Source organism: Oncorhynchus kisutch, unplaced genomic scaffold (assembly GCF_002021735.2).
Source record: "Oncorhynchus kisutch isolate 150728-3 unplaced genomic scaffold, Okis_V2 Okis06b-Okis10b_hom, whole genome shotgun sequence".
Lineage (NCBI taxonomy): Eukaryota > Metazoa > Chordata > Actinopteri > Salmoniformes > Salmonidae > Oncorhynchus > Oncorhynchus kisutch.
In genome coordinates this window covers 2,404,176-2,424,121 of record NW_022261983.1, presented here as the reverse complement: position 1 = coordinate 2,424,121, position 19,946 = coordinate 2,404,176, and the positions used below count along the sequence as shown (strand labels likewise).

At 44.4% G+C, this 19,946-nt stretch overlaps 1 protein-coding gene across 1 annotated transcript in view; it reads left to right on the top strand.

Annotated features, from left to right (window-relative positions):
- The window catches only part of grid2ipa (glutamate receptor, ionotropic, delta 2 (Grid2) interacting protein, a), a 47,781-nt gene extending 28,404 nt beyond the window's left edge, over window positions 1-19,377 (top strand). The window contains 11 exon segments of the mRNA XM_031814364.1: window positions 425-756; window positions 8,134-10,464; window positions 10,963-11,050; window positions 11,567-11,644; window positions 11,829-12,025; window positions 15,177-15,332; window positions 15,683-15,772; window positions 15,889-16,018; window positions 16,223-16,341; window positions 16,638-16,802; window positions 16,941-19,377. Coding sequence (XP_031670224.1) covers window positions 425-756; window positions 8,134-10,464; window positions 10,963-11,050; window positions 11,567-11,644; window positions 11,829-12,025; window positions 15,177-15,332; window positions 15,683-15,772; window positions 15,889-16,018; window positions 16,223-16,341; window positions 16,638-16,802; window positions 16,941-17,024 — 3,770 coding nt within the window. The 3' untranslated portion in view covers window positions 17,025-19,377.
- The last annotated feature ends 569 nt before the right edge of the window (window positions 19,378-19,946 follow it).

The window sequence follows — 19,946 nt, the reverse complement described above, 5'->3', positions numbered from 1 at the left end:
TAGAAATCTGGTTAAAATAACGTCAATACAAACAGGTTGAAATCTGGTTAAAATAACATCAATACAAACAGGTTGAAATCTGGTTAAAATAACGTCAATACAAACAGGTTGAAATCTGGTTAAAATAACATCATTACAAACAGGTTGAAATGTGAATTTCAGCTTGCCTGACACATGTAGTCTTCTAGTTTGAGTTGAGTCCACCTATCTCTCTGTTAGTCAGTGGAGTGTGAATATGTTCACAAACACAGGTAGCTACTGGGTATAAAAACATCCAACCAAATAGTTAGAACAGCAGAAATGAATAGACCATGTATTGTGAATTAGCGTGATCTACAACCCTTGGTCAATAGAATAGTTAGATCAATGTAATGGTAGATGTTCTTCTCTACAGGAGCAGTGATGTCATTGTTCCTCTCCACAGGTAGCCGTAAGGGCCCCCCACCACCTCCCTCCGCCTGGCAGGAGCCCCTCCCTAGCCCCCCTGCCCCGGTCCAGTTCTACCCCCCAGGTCTCACCTCCCAGACCAGTGCCGAGTCCAACCCCTACATCAGCCTAGACAGCCCCCCTCCCTCGCCCCCCGACTACCCTGCCAGCCCACCCTCCCATGCCCGTCTCAATAAGAGGCGCTACACTTTCTCTCATCCGCCGCGCTCCTCTGATACAGACCGGTTCCTGGACGCACTGAGCGAACAGCTGGGTCAGAGGGTCGCCATTGTAGACGATTTCCTGTCACCCGAAAACGACTACGAGGAGGTAGGGTCGTATAGATGCACATCTGTATAGAGCATTATATGGTTGATTATGATATGTTTGACAAAGACAGCAAGCTGCTTGTCTTGCATGACTTAGTGATTACTTATATATATATACTGTATGTAAACTTCTGACTTCAACTGTATATATATATATACAGTTGAAGTCAGAAGTTTACATACACTTAGGTTGGAGTCATTAAAACTCGTTTTTCAACCACTCCACAAATTTCTTGTTAACGAACTATAGTTTTGGCAAGTTGGTTAGGACGTCTACTTTGTGCATGACACAAGTAATTTTTCCAACAGTTTGTAACAGACAGATTATTTCACTTATAATTCACTGTATCACAATTCCAGTGGGTCAGAAGTTTACATACACTAAGTTGACATACACTGTGCCTTTAAACAGCTTGGAAAATTCCAGAAAATTATGTCATGGCTTTAGAAGTTTCTGATAGGCTAATTGACATCATTTGAGTCAATTGGAGGTGTACCTGTGGATGTATTTCAAGGCCTACCTTCAAACTCATTGCTTCTTTGCTTGACATCATGGGAAAATCAATAGAAATCAGCCAAGACCTCAGAAAATAAATTCTAGACCTCCATAAGTCTGGTTCATCCTTGAGAGCAATTTCCAAACGCCTGAAGTTACCACGTTCATCTGTACAAACAATAGTACACAAGTATAAACACCATGGGACCACGCAGCCGTCATACCGCTCAAGAACTAGACGCATTCTGTCTCCAAGAGATGAACGTACTTTGGTGCAAAAAGTGCAAATCAATCCCAGAACAACAGCAAAGGACCTTGTGAAGATGCTGGAGGAAACAGGTACAAAAGTATCTATATCCACAGTAAAATGAGTACGATATCGTCATAACGTGAAAGTCCGCTCAGCAAGGAAGAAGCCACTGCTCCAAAACCGCCATAAAAAAGCCATACTACGGTTTGCAACTGCAAATGGGGACAAAGATCATACTTTTTGGAGAAATGTCATCTTGTCTGATGAAACAAAAATAGAACTGTTTGGCCATAATGACCATCGTTATGTTTGAAGGAAAAAGGGGGGGGCTTGCAAGCCGAAGAACCCCATCCCAACCGTGAAGCACGGGGTGGCAGCATCATGTTGTGGGGGTGCTTTGCTGCAGAAGGGACTGGTGCACTTCACAAAATAGATGGCATCAAGTGGAAGGAAAATTTTGTGGATATATTGAAGCAACATCTCAAGACATCAGTCAGGAAATTAAAGCTTGTTCGCAAATGGGTCTTCCAAATGGACAATGACCCAAAGCATACTTCCAAAGTTGTGGCAAAATGGCTTAAGGACAACAAAGTCAAGGTATTGGAGTGGCCATCACAAAGCCCTGACCTCAATCCCATAGAACATTTGTGGGCAGAACTGAAAAAGTGTGTGCGAGCAAGGAGGCCTACAAACCTGACTCAGTTACACCAGCTCTGTCTGGAGGAATGGGCCAAAATTCACCCAACTTATTGTGGGAAGCTTGTGGAAGGCTACCCAAAACGTTTGACCCAAGTTAAACAATTTAAAGGCAATGAATGCTACAATATACTAATTGAGTGTATGTAAACTTCTGACCCACTGGGAATGTGATGAAAGAAATAAAAGCTGAAATAAATAATTCTCTCTACTATTATTCTGACATTTCACATTTTTAAAATAAAGTGGTGATCCTAACTGACCTAAAACAGGGAATTTTTACTAGGATTAAATGTCTGGAATTGTGAAAAACTGAGTATAAATGTATTTGGCTAAGGTGTATGTAAACTTCTGACTTCTACTGTGTATATATATATACACGTGTGTGTATATATATATGTGTGTATATACAGTGGGGAGAACAAGTATTTGACACACTGACGATTTTGCAGGTTTTCCTACTTACAAAGCATGTAGAGGTCTGTAATTTTTATCATAGGTACACTTCAACTGTGAGAGACGGAATCTAAAACAAAAATCCAGAAAATCACATTGTATGAATTTTAAGTAATTAATTTGCATTTTATTGCATGACATAAGTATTTGATCACCTACCAACCAGTAAGATTTCCGGCTCTCACAGACCTGTTCGTTTTTCTTTAAGAAGCCCTCCTGTTCTCCACTCATTACCTGTATTAACTGCACCTGTTTGAACTCGTTACCTGTATAAAAGACACCTGTCCACACACTCAATCAAACAGACTCCAACCTCTCCACAAAGTCCAAGACCAGTGAGCTGTGTAAGGACATCAGGGATAAAATTGTAGACATGCACAAGGCTGGGATGGGCTACAGGACAATAGGCAAGCAGCTTGGTGAGAAGGCAACAAGTGTTGGCGCAATTATTAGAAAATGGAAGTTCAAGATGACGGTCAATCACCCTCGGTCTGGGGCTCCATGCAAGATCTCACCTCGTGGGGCATCAATGATCATGAGGAAGGTGAGGGATCAGCCCAGAACTACACGGCAGGACCTGGTCAATGACCTGAAGAGAGCTGGGACCATAGTCTCAAAGAAACCCATTAGTAACACACTACGCTGTCATGGATTAAAATCCTGCAGCGCACGCAAGGTCCCCCTGCTCAAGCCAGCACATGTGCAGGCCCTTCTGAAGTTTGCCAATGACCATTTGGATGATCCAGAGGAGGAATGGGAGAAGGTCATGTGGCGTGATGAGACACAAATAGAGCTTTTTGGTCTAAACTCCATTCGGCGTGTTTGGAGGAAGAAGAAGGATGAGTACAACCCCAAGAACACCATCCCAACCGTGAAGCATGGAGGTGGAAACATCATTCTTTGGGGATGCTTTTCTGCAAAGGGGACAGGACGACTGCACTGTATTGAGGGGAGGATTGATGCGGCCATGTATCGCGAGATCTTGGCCAACAACCTCCTTCCCTCAGTAAGAGCATTGAAGATGGGTTGTGGCTGGGTCTTCCAGCATGACAACGACCCGAAACACACAGCCAGGGCAACTAAGGAGTGGCTCCGTAAGAAGCATCTCAAGGTCCTGGAGTGGCCTAGCCAGTCTCCAGACCTGAACCCAATAGAAAATCTTTGGAGGGAGCTGAAACTTCGTATTGCCCAGTGACAGCCCCGAAACCTGAAGGATCTGGAGAAGGTCTGTATGGAGGAGTGGGCCAAAATCCCTGCTGCAATGTGTGCAAACCTGGTCAAGAACTACAGGAAATGTATGGTCTCTGTAATTGCAAACAAAGGTTTTCTGTACCAAATATTAAGTTCTGCTTTTATGATGTATTAAATAATTATGTCATGCAATAAAATGCAAATTAATTACTTAAAAATCATACAATGTGATTTTCTGGATTTTTGTTTTAGATTCCGTCTCTCACAGTCGAAGTGTACCTATGATAGAAATGTACAGACCTCTACATGCTTTGTAAGTAGGAAAACCTCCAAAATCGGCAGTGTATCAAATACTTGTTCTCCCCACCGTATGTGTGTGTGTGTGTATATATATATCAAAACAAAAAATCTGTTTTATGTGAGAAGTAGGCATTGGTTTGAAGCCGAAAAAGAAAGGAAATGCACAAGCACATCAATGCCTACTCCACCCATGCTCTACCAAGGTTTTCCAGCACCACAATGCCTACTCCACCCATGCTCTACCAAGGTTTTCCAGCACCACAATGCCTACTCCACCCATGCTCTACCAAGGTTTTCCAGCACCACAATGCCTACTCCACCCATGCTCTACCAAGGTTTTCCAGCACCACAATGCCTACTCCACCCATGCTCTACCAAGGTTTTCCAGCACCACAATGCCTACTCCACCCATGCTCTACCATGGTTTTCCAGCACCACAATGCCTACTCCACCCATGCTCTACCATGGTTTTCCAGCACCACAATGCCTACTCCACCCATGCTCTACCATGGTTTTCCAGCACCACAATGCCTACTCCACCCATGCTCTACCATGGTTTTCCAGCACCACAATGCCTACTCCACCCATGCTCTACCAAGGTTTTCCAGCACCACAATGCCTACTCCACCCATGCTCTACCAAGGTTTTCCAGCACCACAATGCCTACTCCACCCATGCTCTACCATGGTTTTCCAGCACCACAATGCCTACTCCACCCATGCTCTACCATGGTTTTCCAGCACCACAATGCCTACTCCACCCATGCTCTACCATGGTTTTCCAGCACCACAATGCCTACTCCACCCATGCTCTACCAAGGTTTTCCAGCACCACAATGCCTACTCCACCCATGCTCTACCAAGGTTTTCCAGCACATCAATGCCTACTCCACCCATGCTCTACCAAGGTTTTCCAGCACCACAATGCCTACTCCACCCATGCTCTACCAAGGTTTTCCAGCACATCAATGCCTACTCCACCCATGCTCTACCAAGGTTTTCCAGCACCACAATGCCTACTCCACCCATGCTCTACCAAGGTTTTCCAGCACCACAATGCCTACTCCACCCATGCTCTACCAAGGTTTTCCAGCACATCAATGCCTACTCCACCCATGCTCTACCAAGGTTTTCCAGCACATCAATGCCTACTCCACCCATGCTCTACCAAGGTTTTCCAGCACCACAATGCCTACTCCACCCATGCTCTACCATGGTTTTCCAGCACATCAATGCCTACTCCACCCATGCTCTACCAAGGTTTTCCAGCACACAGCTTTGACCTACTACTGTAGCTATGCTGGTCTATGTTACTTTAAAGTGTAGGCAGGTTTCTTAGGATTCAAACCTTCTCAAACATTCTGATTCATCCTCTTAGAGGAGGTGCTCCCACAATAACGTGATTTGGGGCAGCAGGTAGCCTAGTGGACTAGTAACCGAAAGGTTGCAAGATCGAATCCTTGAGCTGACAAGGTAATAATCTGTCGTTTTGCCCCTGAACAAGGCAGTTAACCCACTGTTCCTAGGCCGTCATTGAAAATAAGAATTTGCTCTTAATTGACTTGCCTAGTTAAATAAAGATAACATTTTTTTTTAAATGTGTACCATGTACAGGTTAAAGTATTGGATTCTTCACACACCACACTAATCCCAGTACCTTTTTAAGGTCCAAAAGTATTGGGAGAATGACACATTTTGTCATGTGACTTGTTAGTGTTACAAGATCTCAGGTGTGAATGGGGAGTAGGTGTGTTAAATTTGTGGTCATGGTGTCAAGCGTGTGTGGCGGCAACCAGGTGAGGAGTACAAAGACAAGTGTGTCTTGCCTACAGTTAAGCATGGTGGTGGGAGTGTCATGGTCTGGGGCTGCATGAGTGCTGTTGGCACTGGGGAGCTACAGTTCATTGAGGGAACCATGAATACCAACATGTACTGTGACATACTGAAGCAGAGCATGATCCCCTCCCTTCGGAGACTGGGCCGCAGGGCAGTATTCCAACATGTTAACGACCCCAAACACACCTCCAAGACGACCACTGCCTTGCTAAAGAAGCTGAGGGTAAAGGTGATGGACTGGCCAAGCATGTCTCCAGAGTGTGTATATACAGTACCAGTCAAAAGTATGGACATGTCTACTCGTTCAAGGGTTTTTCTTTATTTTTAATATTTTCTACATTGTAGAATAGTGAAGACATCACAACTATAAAATAACACATATGGAATCATGTATTAACAAAAAAAGTGTTAAATCAAAATATATTTTATATTTGAGATTCTTCAAAGTAGTCACCCTTTGCCTTGATGACAGCTTTGCACACTATTGGCATTTTCTCAACCAGATACACCTGGAATGCTTTTCCAACAGTCTTGAAGGAGTTCCCACATACACTACCGGTCCAACATTTTTGAACATCTACTCATTCAAGGGTTTTTCTTTAGTTTTACTATTTTCTACATTGTAGAATAATATTGAAGACATCAAAACTATGAAATAACACATATGGAATCATGTAGTAACCAAAAAAAACATAACAGACTTAAATGAGTTCCCACATATGCTGAGCACTTGTTGGCTACTTTTCCTTCACTCTGCAGTCCGACTCATCCCAAACCATCTCAATTTGATTGAGGTTGGGTGATTGTGGAGTCCTGGTCATCTGATGCAGCACTCTATCACTCTCCTTCTTGATAAAATAGCCCTTACTCAGCCTGGAGGTGTGTTGGGTCATTGTTCTGTTGAAAAACAGGGTTAGGGTAAGTCCAAACCAGATCGGATGGTGTATCGCTGCAGAATGCTGTGGTAGGCATGCTGGTTAAGTGTGCCTTAAAGTTCTTGACATTTTCCGTATTGACTGACCATGTCTGAAAGTAATGATGGACTGTCGTTTCTCTTTGCTTATTTGAGATGTTCTTGCCATAATATGGACTTGGTAGGGCTATCTTCTGTAACGGGGCTATCTTCTGTAATAGGGCTATCTTCTGTAATAGGGCTATCTTCTGTATACCCCCCCTCCCCACACACACACCCACCTACCTTGTCACAGCACAACTGATTGGCTCAAACACATTATGAAGGAAAGAAATTCCACAAATGAACTTTTAAGAAAAAGGTCATCTGAAGCAGCACTCCATCACTCTCCTTCTTACATAGCCTGGAGGTGTGTTGGGTCATTGTCCTGTTGAAAAACAAATGATAGTCCCAGTAAGCGCAAACCAGATGGGATGGCGTATCGCTGCAGAATACTGTGGTAGCCATGCTGGTCAAGTGTTCCTTGAATTCGAAAACAAATCACTGACAGTGTCACCAGCAGAGCACCATCACACCTCCTCCTCAATGCTTCATGGTGGGAACCAGACATGCGGAGATCATCCATTCACCTACTCTGCGTCTCACAAAGACACAGCGGTTAGAACCAAAAATCTCAAATTTGGACTCATCAGACCAAAGGACAGATTTCCACCAGTCCAATGTCCATTGCTCGTGTTTCAAAGTTCTTGCAATTTTCTGGATTGACTGACACCAGACCCAGGACAACAAATTATGTGAGACAAAACACTTATTTTTTTATCATTTGAATTGCAAGTTACATTTTCGAAAGACACCTTTTGAGTGTGGAAATGCTGTATAATTTTATATAATTACCTTCTGGTTTAAAAACCAGATAAATGTTTTTTTCTAAGCAACCTGCATAAACATTGTTTGAAGTACAATAGGCCAATATACTGTAGATACTGTGGTAGGTCAAAGCTATATGCTGGAAATCCTTGGTAGAGCATGGGTGGAGTAGGCATTGTGGTGCTCATGTGCATTTCTTTTTCGGCTTCAGGCCAATGCCTACTTCTCACTTAACAGTTTGTTTTTCTGTTTTTAGTATATATCATTTGTGTGTTTCTATTAAGAAACTCTACCGTAAAGCACATAAGACTATAAATTACACTGGATCAATGGCCCAAGCCTTAATGAATCTATGTGATTGGTGGTAATGCCAGGATGTTGTCCAGATGAGCTTCCCAGATGATGAGGATGAGGATGAGGAGGTGGAGGTGGATGATGAAGATGGAGATGGGGGTTTCATAATACCCCCTGAGCTGAGCAGCCCCAGCGAGTGCCAGGGCAGCAGCGGAGAGGACGCCTCTTCCCTCACCTACTCCTCCTCCTCCGAACACATACCCCCTCCCCCCATGACTCCCCCACCACCTCCGCCCATCCAATTCAATGATCCTCCTCTACCCCCAAGCTATACCGCCACCCCTGAACAGTCTCCCAGAATACAACTGCCTTTCCGCCGCCACCAAGGGCCACCTCCGCCCCCTCCTCCTCGCTCCAACCCACCGCCCAAACGCCAGTCCATTCACAAGGTGCTTCCCACCCGGGAGGACCTGCTAGCCCACTCTGCAATGCAGGAACAAAATGCGTACCAGGAGCAACAAGCTTACCAGGACCAACAAGCTTACCAGGACCAACAAGTGCAACAAGCGTACCAGGAGCGACAAGTGTACCAGGAGCAACGAGCATTCCAGAAGCAACAAGCGTTTCAGGAACAAAAAGCTTACCAGGACCAACAAGCACATCAAGCGCACCAGGAGCGACAAGCACAACAAGCGTACCAGGACCAACAAGCACATCAAGCGCACCAGGAGCGACAAGCGTACCAGGAACAACAAGCTTTCCAGGAGCAACAAGCACATCAAGAACAACAAGCGTTACAGAAGCATCAATCATACCAGGAGCAACAAGAGTACCAGGAGCAAAGTATTTACCAGGGGCACCAGTCACTGCCTGCCCAGTCCTCGCACAAAGCACACCCTCTGCAGCAGCTTCACCAGTCCCTGCCCCCCCTCCCCTCTCCAGAGGCAGCCCACACCCATCCAGACCTCCCAAACCACCCAGAACCCTCACTCTACCAGATGCACCAAGCTCAACAACAGACTCGTCGTCAGAGCCGACGTCAGTCTCACTCAGCCACATCACCTCACAATCCCCCAGCCCATTCCCCTGTCCATCCAGATCAACAGAGTCAGTACTCGGAGGCAATCTATCAGAGTATTCATACACAGTCACATCACTCATCCATGGAGTGTCTTCAGCAAGCTCATCAGGTCCAGCAGCACCACTCCTCCATGGAGCTCCTTCACCAAGCTCAGCAGGTCCAGCAGCACCACTCCTCCATGGAGCTCCTTCACCAAACTCAACAGGTCCAGCAGCACCACTCCTCCATGGAGCTCCTTCACCAAGCTCAGCAGGTCCAGCAGCACCACTCCTCCATGGAGCTCCTTCACCAAGCTCAGCAGGTCCAGCAGCACCACTCCTCCATGGAGCTCCTTCACCAAGCTCAGCAGGTCCAGCAGCACCACTCCTCCATGGAGCTCCTTCACCAAGCTCAGCAGGTCCAGCAGCACCACTCCTCCATGGAGCTCCTTCACCAAGCTCAACAAGACCAGCAGCACCACTCGTCCATGGAGCTCCTTCACCAAGCTCATCGGGTCCAGCAGCACCACTCCTCCATGGAACTTCTTCACCAACCTCACCACTCATCCACAGAGCTCCTTCACCAAGCTCATCAGATCCAGCAGCACCTCTCATCCACGGAGCTCCTTCACCAAGCTCATCAGATCCACCAAGATCATCCTGCATCACTACCCGTACATCTGGATCAGGAGATCCACCAGTCTCTTCAGAGCCATCAGACTCACCCATCTTCCCAGGCCAGTCACCAGGGTCAACAGACTCGTCAATCTCTCAAGTCTCATCGCACTCACCAGCCATCCCCCCAGCGTCCCCACTCCATCCAGCAGACTTACCACCACACTCCCCAGATCCAGCACATCCACCACCAGGTCCCTCCCCAGCCCACTCAGCCAGAGCTCCATCAGATCCACCTAATCCACCAGCCCATCCAGCAGCGCCACCACCCCCAGCCCACCCTGTCCACCTTCCAGCCCCTTCCACCCCACCAGCCCACCCTGTCCACCTTCCAGCCTCTGCCCCAACACCAAACCCACCAGGTCCACCCCTCCAACCAGGGTCGTCCTCAGTCCCAGCCTTCTCAGCGGCTATTCAGTCAATCCCAGTCTCACCACCACTCCCACTCCCACCACCAACCCCAGCCCCAACCTCAGCCCAAGCAGCATTCCCAGTCCCAGAATAACTTGGACCAGTTGGGGAAACAGGAGCCCCCTCCTCCTCCGCCCCTGCCCCCTCCTGGAACCCCTCCTCCGCTGCCTCGCCCAGGCCTTCCGAGGATGGACTCCAATCATATGAGTGTAAAGAGGCTGCGCTGGGAACAGGTGGAGAACTCTGAGGGCACCATCTGGGGACAGGTGAGTTAGTCACATATTGGATAGAGGAGTTAGTCAGGGTTTGGACAGGTGTGTTAGTCAGGGTGGGAAAGGTGAACTTTGTTAGGTGAAGTTGGATGGGGACAGGTAAGTTAGTCAGGATTGGGACAGGTATGTCAGTCACAGTTTGGACTGGAGTTAGTCAGGGTTTGGACAGGTGAGTTGGTCAGGGTTGCGACAGCTGAGTTAGTCAAGGTTGGGACAGGTGAGTAGTCAAGGTTAGAACAGGTGGGTTAGTCAGGGTTGCGACAGCTGGGTTAGTCAGGGTTGCGACAGCTGAGTTAGTCAAGGTTGGGACAGGTGAATAGTTAAGGTTAGAACAGGTGAGTTAGTCAGGGTTGGGTCAGCTGTTTTGATTTACAACAGTTCCGTAAAAAAAAAAAAGGCAGCCAATTTCTGAAATGACAAGCATTAGCTTGAACTTAATGAGTAGACGGTGCATCATGTACATAATGCCTGTTTTTAATCTGGGTGTTGCAGTTGGGGGAGGATTCGGATTATGACAAACTGAATGACATGGTGAAGTATCTGGATCTGGAACTGCACTTTGGGACACAAAAGAACCCCCGTGAGTATAATGTGCCCACATGTGTATGTGAACGTGGCTGTTTGTGTGTATACATGCATAATGCATATGTTAGTGTGCATACAGTATGTTTGCACATACTGTACGTGTAGAGGTTCCTTCCACAAAACCATGTACATACCACCACCAGTCAGTTCATGCCTAGTGTGTCTAATATGAATACTTCTTCATCTTGAGCAATGTGTGTGAAGCCCACCATGGTTTTGATTTGCTTTTGATCAGTGGTCCCTCTGACGAATGACAGCAGCGTTACCGCCATAGGCACTTCACTGACCCATTTAAGCCCAATACTTGAAATTATGTATTTAGAAATACAGTACATTGAAAATCCTGATATGGACATTTTCTGCTCCTTAGCAGTCTCTCTCTCCCTTGATCTTTGTCTTCCTTTCTGCCTCTCCCTCTCTGTGTCAATCACTTTGTCTTTCTGCCTCTTCTCATGTTTCTCTGTTTCCCTCATGTTTCCCACATGATGTTCTGTGTCAGTTTCTCTTCCAGACCCAGCCCCTCAGTCGGAGACCTTCAAGAAGAAAGACGTAGTTGAGATTCTGTCCCATAAGAAGGCCTACAACGCATGTAAGTATGAGAGTGGAGAAAGCGAGGAGGACGCTACATTGTTCCAGGCTGTGTTACACTGCACTTCAGATCTTATGTTATTGTTCTAATATAGTCTGTGTTGACTGAAACCATGAGACTATGTTACACTGTTACTGTGGCCTCGGATATTTGACCCTTTGATCTCTTGACCCCTGACCTCCAGCCATCCTGATTGCCCACCTGAAGCTGTCCCCGGGCGAACTACGCCAGGTGCTGATGACCATGGCCACAGAGCGGCTGGAGCCGACCCACATCAAGCAGTTGCTGCTGTACGCACCCGATGCAGAGGAGGTCAAGCAGTATGAACAGTACAGCGAGGACCCAGCCAAACTCAGCGAGCCTGACCAGTTTGTACTACAGGTACTGGGCCTAGACTGCAGGGAGAAGGCTCAGCAATTTTTAAAAAAAAATGCACCTTTATTTATCCAGATAGGCCAGTTGAGAACACGTTCTCATTTACAACTGCGACCTGGCCAAGATAAAGCAAAGCAGTGCGACACAAACAACACAGAGTTACACATGGAATAGACAAACGTACAGTCAAAGTTTGGGGGATCTTTATGGATGTATTTGTGTCGTTTTGTTGTGGTATAATGTGGGTGAAAGTAGGAGTAGTAGTACTCAATGGTGTAAAGTACTTAAGTAAAAATACTTGAAAGTACTACATAAGTCGTTTTTCATATATTTGTACTTTACTTTACTATTTATATTTTTGACAACTTTTACTTTTACTTCACTACATTCCCAAAGAAAATGATGTACAGGAAAATAGTCTAATTCACACACACAACATCCCTGGTCATCCCTACTGCCTCTGGTCTGGTTTACTTTATATAAGGAATTTGAAGTGTATTTACACTTTTACTTTGAATTTTGATACTTAAGTATATTTTAGCAATGACATTTACTTTTGATACTGTTAGGTTCTAATTCTCAGAGTAAAAACACAATGGACTCTATGAAAGCGCAAACTAAGTTTATTCTTCCCAGAGGATCAATACAGCTGCATCAGACAAAGACATTGTTCATACAAGCACTGATATTTAACCCTTCCTCCTAGTCCGAGTCTCCTCCTACACATCTGAACAAGCACTGATATTTAACCCTTCCTCCTAGTCCGAGTCTCCTCCTACACATCTGTACAAGCACTGATATTTAACCCTTCCTCCTAGTCCGAGTCTCCTCCTACACATCTGAACAAGCACTGATATTTAACCCTTCCTCCTAGTCCGAGTCTCCTCCTACACATCTGAACAAGCACTGATATTTAACCCTTCCTCCTAGTCCGAGTCTCCTCCTACACATCTGAACAAGCACTGATATTTAACCCTTCCTCCTAGTCCGAGTCTCCTCCTACACATCTGAACAAGCACTGATATTTAACCCTTCCTCCTAGTCCGAGTCTCCTCCTACACATCTGAACAAGCACTGATATTTAACCCTTCCTCATTGGCTGAGTCTCCTCCTACCCATCTGTACAAGCACTGATATTTAACCCTTCCTCCTAGTCCGAGTCTCCTCCTACACATCTGAACAAGCACTGATATTTAACCCTTCCTCCTAGTCCGAGTCTCCTCCTACACATCTGAACAAGCACTGATATTTAACCCTTCCTCCTAGTCCGAGTCTCCTCCTACACATCTGAACAAGCACTGATATTTAACCCTTCCTCCTAGTCCGAGTCTCCTCCTACACATCTGAACAAGCACTGATATTTAACCCTTCCTCCTAGTCCGAGTCTCCTCCTACACATCTGAACAAGCACTGATATTTAACCCTTCCTCATTGGCTGAGTCTCCTCCTACCCATCTGTACAAGCACTGATATTTAACCCTTCCTCCTAGTCCGAGTCTCCTCCTACACATCTGAACAAGCACTGATATTTAACCCTTCCTCCTAGTCCGAGTCTCCTCCTACACATCTGAACAAGCACTGATATTTAACCCTTCCTCCTAGTCCGAGTCTCCTCCTACACATCTGAACAAGCACTGATATTTAACCCTTCCTCCTAGTCCGAGTCTCCTCCTACACATCTGAACAAGCACTGATATTTAACCCTTCCTCCTAGTCCGAGTCTCCTCCTACACATCTGAACAAGCACTGATATTTAACCCTTCCTCCTAGTCCGAGTCTCCTCCTACACATCTGAACAAGCACTGATATTTAACCCTTCCTCCTAGTCCGAGTCTCCTCCTACACATCTGAACAAGCACTGATATTTAACCCTTCCTCCTAGTCCGAGTCTCCTCCTACACATCTGAACAAGCACTGATATTTAACCCTTCCTCCTAGTCCGAGTCTCCTCCTACACATCTGAACAAGCACTGATATTTAACCCTTCCTCCTAGTCCGAGTCTCCTCCTACACATCTGAACAAGCACTGATATTTAACCCTTCCTCATTGGCTGAGTCTCCTCCTACACATCTGAACCAACATTGTATCTTTACTGATAAACTTTTCTTTCTCTCTTAACGTGACCTCACCTGACCTCGACCCCCTTCATCACTAATCCATGGCTCTCTCCCCTTGTCAATGCCTGCCACATGATCACATTCCCTGCACTCAACACATTCCAAGCTTAATCGCAAACACCATATACCTTCCTCCTACAGACAACCATTAACTTCTGGTGTAGACCCTCTAAACCTAAGCACTCAATATTTCAATAGGATACCTGATAATTAACCCTATCCAAAGTTTAGGAGTTAGTACCCAGAATCCATCAATACTCAAGTCTCAAAATTCAAAGTTAAAGTATAAATACATTTCAAAAACCAGACGGCATCATTTTCTTGTTTTTGTTTTTTTACGGATAGTCAGCGGCACTTCCAACACTCATCATTTACAAACTAAGCATTTGTGTTACTAGCAACGACATTTACTTGTGATACTTAAGTATATTTAAAACCAAATACTTTTAGACTTTAACTTCTATTATTTTCTATTATTCTTTACTTTTAGTCAAGTATGAAAATTGGGTACTAGTATTAGTAGTGGTAGTAGTAGTAATAGTAGTAGTAGTAGTGGTAGTAGTAGTAGTATAATTAGTAGTAGTTGTTGTAGTAGATGTTGTTGTAGTAATAGCAGCAGCAGTAGTAGTAGTAGTAATAGAAGTAGTAATAGAAGTAGTAGTAATAGTAGTGGCAGCAGAAGTAGTAGTAGTAATAGTAGTGGCAGCAGAAGTAGTAGTAGTAATAGAAGTAGTAGTAATAGTAGTGGCAGCAGAAGTAGTAGTAGTAATAGAAGTAGTAATAGTAGTGGCAGCAGAAGTAGTAGTAGTAATAGAAGTAGTAATAGTAGTGGCATCAGAAGTAGTAGTAGTAATAGAAGTAGTAATAGTAGGGTTTGTTGGTTGCTCACAGTCATAGAATGGGAGTTTGGTTATGTGTAGGTGTTGTTGCTGGTTTTCTGTTTCCTCGTTTGTAATTGTGTGTCTTTGCATGTGTGTGTCTTTGCGTGTGTGCGCGTGTGCGTGTGCATGTGCGTGTGTGTGTGTGCATAATGTCATAGATGCTGTCAGTACCAGAGTACAAGACTCGTCTGAGAAGCCTTCACTTCAAAAGCACCCTGCAGGAGAAGACAGAGGAGATGAGGGGCGGCTACGACTGCATCTACAACGCCTCCATGGAGCTCAAGACCAGCAAGAAACTGGCCAAGATACTGGAGGTACACAGTTATGCACTCTGACATGTACAATCACTAGGAAGAGCAATGCAACGTCTTCAACTTGTCACCCGCCAGCATGATTCTGATAAGATAAAACCAACAACAGTCTCATTCGGTGCTAAGAATGGAGAGAATGGAAATGCATTTGTTTGGCTTTACCAACGTTTTAGCTTGAGCCACAGATACACCAGGAAGGCTAAGGATCGGCAGTAGCCCAAACACCTAAACAGCAATGAACAGGATGCTTTCAGATTTATTCCCTGAGTGGAAAATATAGTGTTATTGTGGGTAATGTTCAGCCTTAAAGTGGTAATGTTGCTATATGCCAACTGTGTCAAATGTTTCCTTAGTTTGTGCTGGCGATGGGGAACTATCTGAACAACGGTCAGCCTAAGACCGGCAACAAAACCACCGGGTTTAAGATCAACTTCCTCACTGAGGTAAGCTCCTCATGGATATTGGCCTGTATTCCTATGACATTTATTTACTTCACTGTTGTTACTTCACTGTTGTTAACCCACGGACACTGTTACTGATGCACTACTGTTTCTTGTAGCTCGGCACCACAAAAACAGTGGATGGGAAATCTACGTTTCTGCACATCCTTGTCAAGTCACTGTGTCTTCACTTTCCCAACGTCCTGGATTTTGCCAAGGACCTCACCACGGTTCCCCTGGCAGCCAAAGGTAAACTGAGTAGCAGTTTCTTCATGTGTGTCGGGTGTAGTGTTTCATGTACAGCATGTTGTGTTACATGCAATGTTTACCTATTGCGTGTAAATGAATAGATTAAATATGTAATCCTGTTTTTCCATAAGCACTCTTCCACCTTTGTTCTTCCCCCTGCTCTCTCTTTCTTTCTCTCTCTCTCTCTCCCATCTCACTCTGTAGTGAACCAGAGGACCATCACATCTGACCTGAACGACCTTCACACCACTATCCAGGACATCCGATCTGCCTGCCAGAAAATGCCTGCTACAGCAGATGACCGCTTCGCTGCAGTCATGAGTGTATCTTTCACAACTAACGAGAGAGAGAGAGAGAGAGAGAGAGAGAGAGAGAGAGAGAGAGAGAGAGAGAGAGAGAGAGGAGAGAGAGAGAGAGAGAGAGAGAGAGAGAGAGAGAGAGAGAGAGATTCATTACATAATTCATTACATAATTCATTACAGGCTTCTATATTCACAGGTGTGAGAGTATGCATACTGTAAAATAGCCCTTTACATGGGGGTCTCTCACCCCATCCACCACCAATATGTACTGCAGCTCCTACCTCTGGCTGTTGTATCCTTGACTTCCCTATGAGCAGGGCTTCCTGGAGAACATCCACCCAGCACTACAGTCTCTGGAGTCGCTGCAGCAGAGGGCCATGGAGGAGTGGTCCAAGACAGCCTCCTTCTTCGGAGAGGACAGCCAAGCCACCAACACAGAGTCGTTCTTTGGGATTTTCACTGAGTTCCTCGCCAAGTTTGAGGTGAACCGCCTAGAGTTTGAAAGAGACCTCTGAAATAGACAAGTATGTAGTGCTATTAAGAAGTGCTATCAAGACGGTAGTAGTAATGGTACTGCATGTTTTTGTCTTGTCTGACAATGTTTTATGGTTGTTTTTCAGAGAGCTCTTAGTGAGAACCAGGCCAATGAGAACCCTCCTAGGAGTCCCAGGAGCCCAAGACTGGCCTCACCCCTGGCCTGGTGATCAGAGAGACAGGAAGAAGGGTTGGCAGGCAGACAGACAGACACACACTCTCTATCTCTCTCACACACACACGGACAGGAGCGCATGCGAAAATCCGCATACATGCACAAACACACACACAAACACACACACACACATACGCACTCATAGCATTTCAATTTTTGTAATTCAAGAAATGTATATTGTGGGAATTAGGTTGTCTGCAGAGTTGAGCATACAGGGCTTTAATACGTGACAGTGTAGTTTGAATGTCCAGCTAGTTTAACACCTCAAACTCTGTATATTTCATGGCTATAGAGTGTTCCTCTGGAACAGACAAATTAAGCTATACTGGATCAATGGTTTTGCTTTTTATATATTTGTAAATAAAAATGTTATACCATTTATAGAAATGCAAAGATTCATGAAATGGAATAGGAAAGAGACGGACATCAGTAACTATTTGAACCCAGCTGTCTGATATACTGTATATGAATGTATGATACAATTATAGGCTAGAAAGATTAAGTCTACAGAACATGATCAGCAATGGTAAACAGAATACTGGATCGTTTTGAGAGACATACAGATTTAAACTATTATTGCTAAAAACATGTATTTGATACTTCAGCAGTTAAAAGAGATGACTGAATGTCTGTGTCAATGTGTCTGATTTGAGAATTAAATGTGTATTATATATTGTACCACTAAAATATAACTGTAATGATATATGTAATACAGGATATACATATTTAAGTAGTCAATTATGAAATGCTTTACAATAATTTCATTTTTTAAATGATTTACCTGTTCCATATTTTTGTAAGCCACCCACCACACTGAATGTATTTACAAGTTATTCATTTTGAATGAAGTGTGTCTTGTACGATATCCAGTGGATACTCATTACTACTAAAGAAAAGGAATGTTGTGAAAATGAAAACACATTTGTGCTGTTAACTATCTGTTCCTCTCCGTCTCTGATTGTGTTGATACTGACCTGCTGTAAACAGGCAGTGTTCTATTATGAACAGTAGGAGGATCTGTAACATTTTCATGATCATTTCTGCATACTGCACCTTCACTTTAACCTCTAGAATTCAATGAGGGGACACACTACTTTCTTGAAGCACATTACTTAAAGGGATAGTTCACACAAATTAGAAAAATGACATTTTGGTTTCCTTACCCTGTAAGCAGTCTATGGCCAAGGTACGACGGCAATCCAAGCTTTGGTTACGTTTCCCTGGCACTGTTCCCTGGCACTGTTCCCTGGTACTGTTCCCTGGCACTGTTCCCTGGCACTGTTCCCTGGTACTGTTCCCTGGCACTGTTCCCTGGCACTGTTCCCTGGCACTGTTCCCTGGTACTGTTCCCTGGCACTGTTCCCTGGCACTGTTCCCTGGCACTGTTCCCTGGTACTGTTCCCTGGTACTGTTCCCTGGCACTGTTCCCTGGCACTGTTCCCTGGCACTGTTCCCTGGCACTGTTCCCTGGCACTGTTCCCTGGCACTGTTCCCTGGTACTGTTCCCTGGCACTGTTCCCTGGCACTGTTCCCTGGCACTGTTCCCTGGCACTGTTCCCTGGCACTGTTCCCTGGTACTGTTCCCTGGCACTGTTCCCTGACACTGTTCCCTGGCACTGTTCCCACATTCTAATGTTTTAGCATTTGTGGCTCAAATCCCATTCAAGTCATGCGACCGATATGAGCATTTTTTATGCATTATGTTCAAATAATCTATAATCACTTAATAGATGATATGAACATGATGCGTGAAAATTATAACATCAGTCCTGTGACTTGAATGGGATTTGTGCCACAAATGCTAAAATGTTAGTAGTGTCAGGGAAACTAAACTAAAGTATGGATTGCTGTCATACTTTGCCCATAGACTGCTTGCAGGGTAAGGAAACCAATATGTAATTTTGTAATATGGCTGAACTATCCCTTAAACAGTAACTATGGGGACTTTAATGACATAGGATGTTAATACTTAACTTCATCAAACCTTGTTTTAACATATCTTTGTCATTTTACATATTCAATTAAAGCAACACTGGTCTCCAGCTTTTCAGACATTCGTTACATGAGAGAAATAGGACATTCTTTAGAATACAACTAATGTGGATCATTTTAAATGAATAAAATAAGGCAGATGTAAGAAGACGTGCTTATAATGTTATTCAGAACATGTCGATAAGTTATTGCCATCATTTGTTTTCTAACGGTATGATCTTCATTTCTGACTTTGTCGTCTGGATAGCTATACATATTCAGCAATGTGTTCTGGAGGTTGTTGCTCTCGGATAAGTCTATGTTTTGTATTGTAACAGCCAACGCTGACAAATAAAAAGCCTGGTGTAAGAACATTACCCTGAATTACTGTCTTTTTCCTAAATACAGTGTTGGGTTCTGATTTCTTGACTTATGAAATATACTTATTCATGTCACTGAGGGAGAGAGGGTAATGTATAACGTTTACATTATGTCAGGATATGTCACTGGAGGAGAGAGGGTAATGTATAACGTTTACATTATGTCAGGATATGTCACTGAGGGAGAGAGGGTAATGTATAACGTTTACATTATGTCATGATATGTCACTGAGGGAGAGAGGGTAATGTATAACGTTTACATTATGTCATGATATGTCACTGAGGGAGAGAGGGTAATGTATAACAATTACATTATGTCAGGATATGTCACTGAGGGAGAGAGGGTAATGTATAACGTTTATATTAGGTCAGGATATGTCACTGAGGGAGAGAGGGTAATGTATAACATGTACATTATGTCAGGAAATGTCACTGAGGGAGAGAGGGTCATGTATAACGTTTACACTATGTCAGGATATGTCACTGAGGAAGAGAGGGTAATGTAAAACGTTTACATTATGTCAGGATATGTCACTGAGGGAGAGAGGGTCATGTATAACGTATAA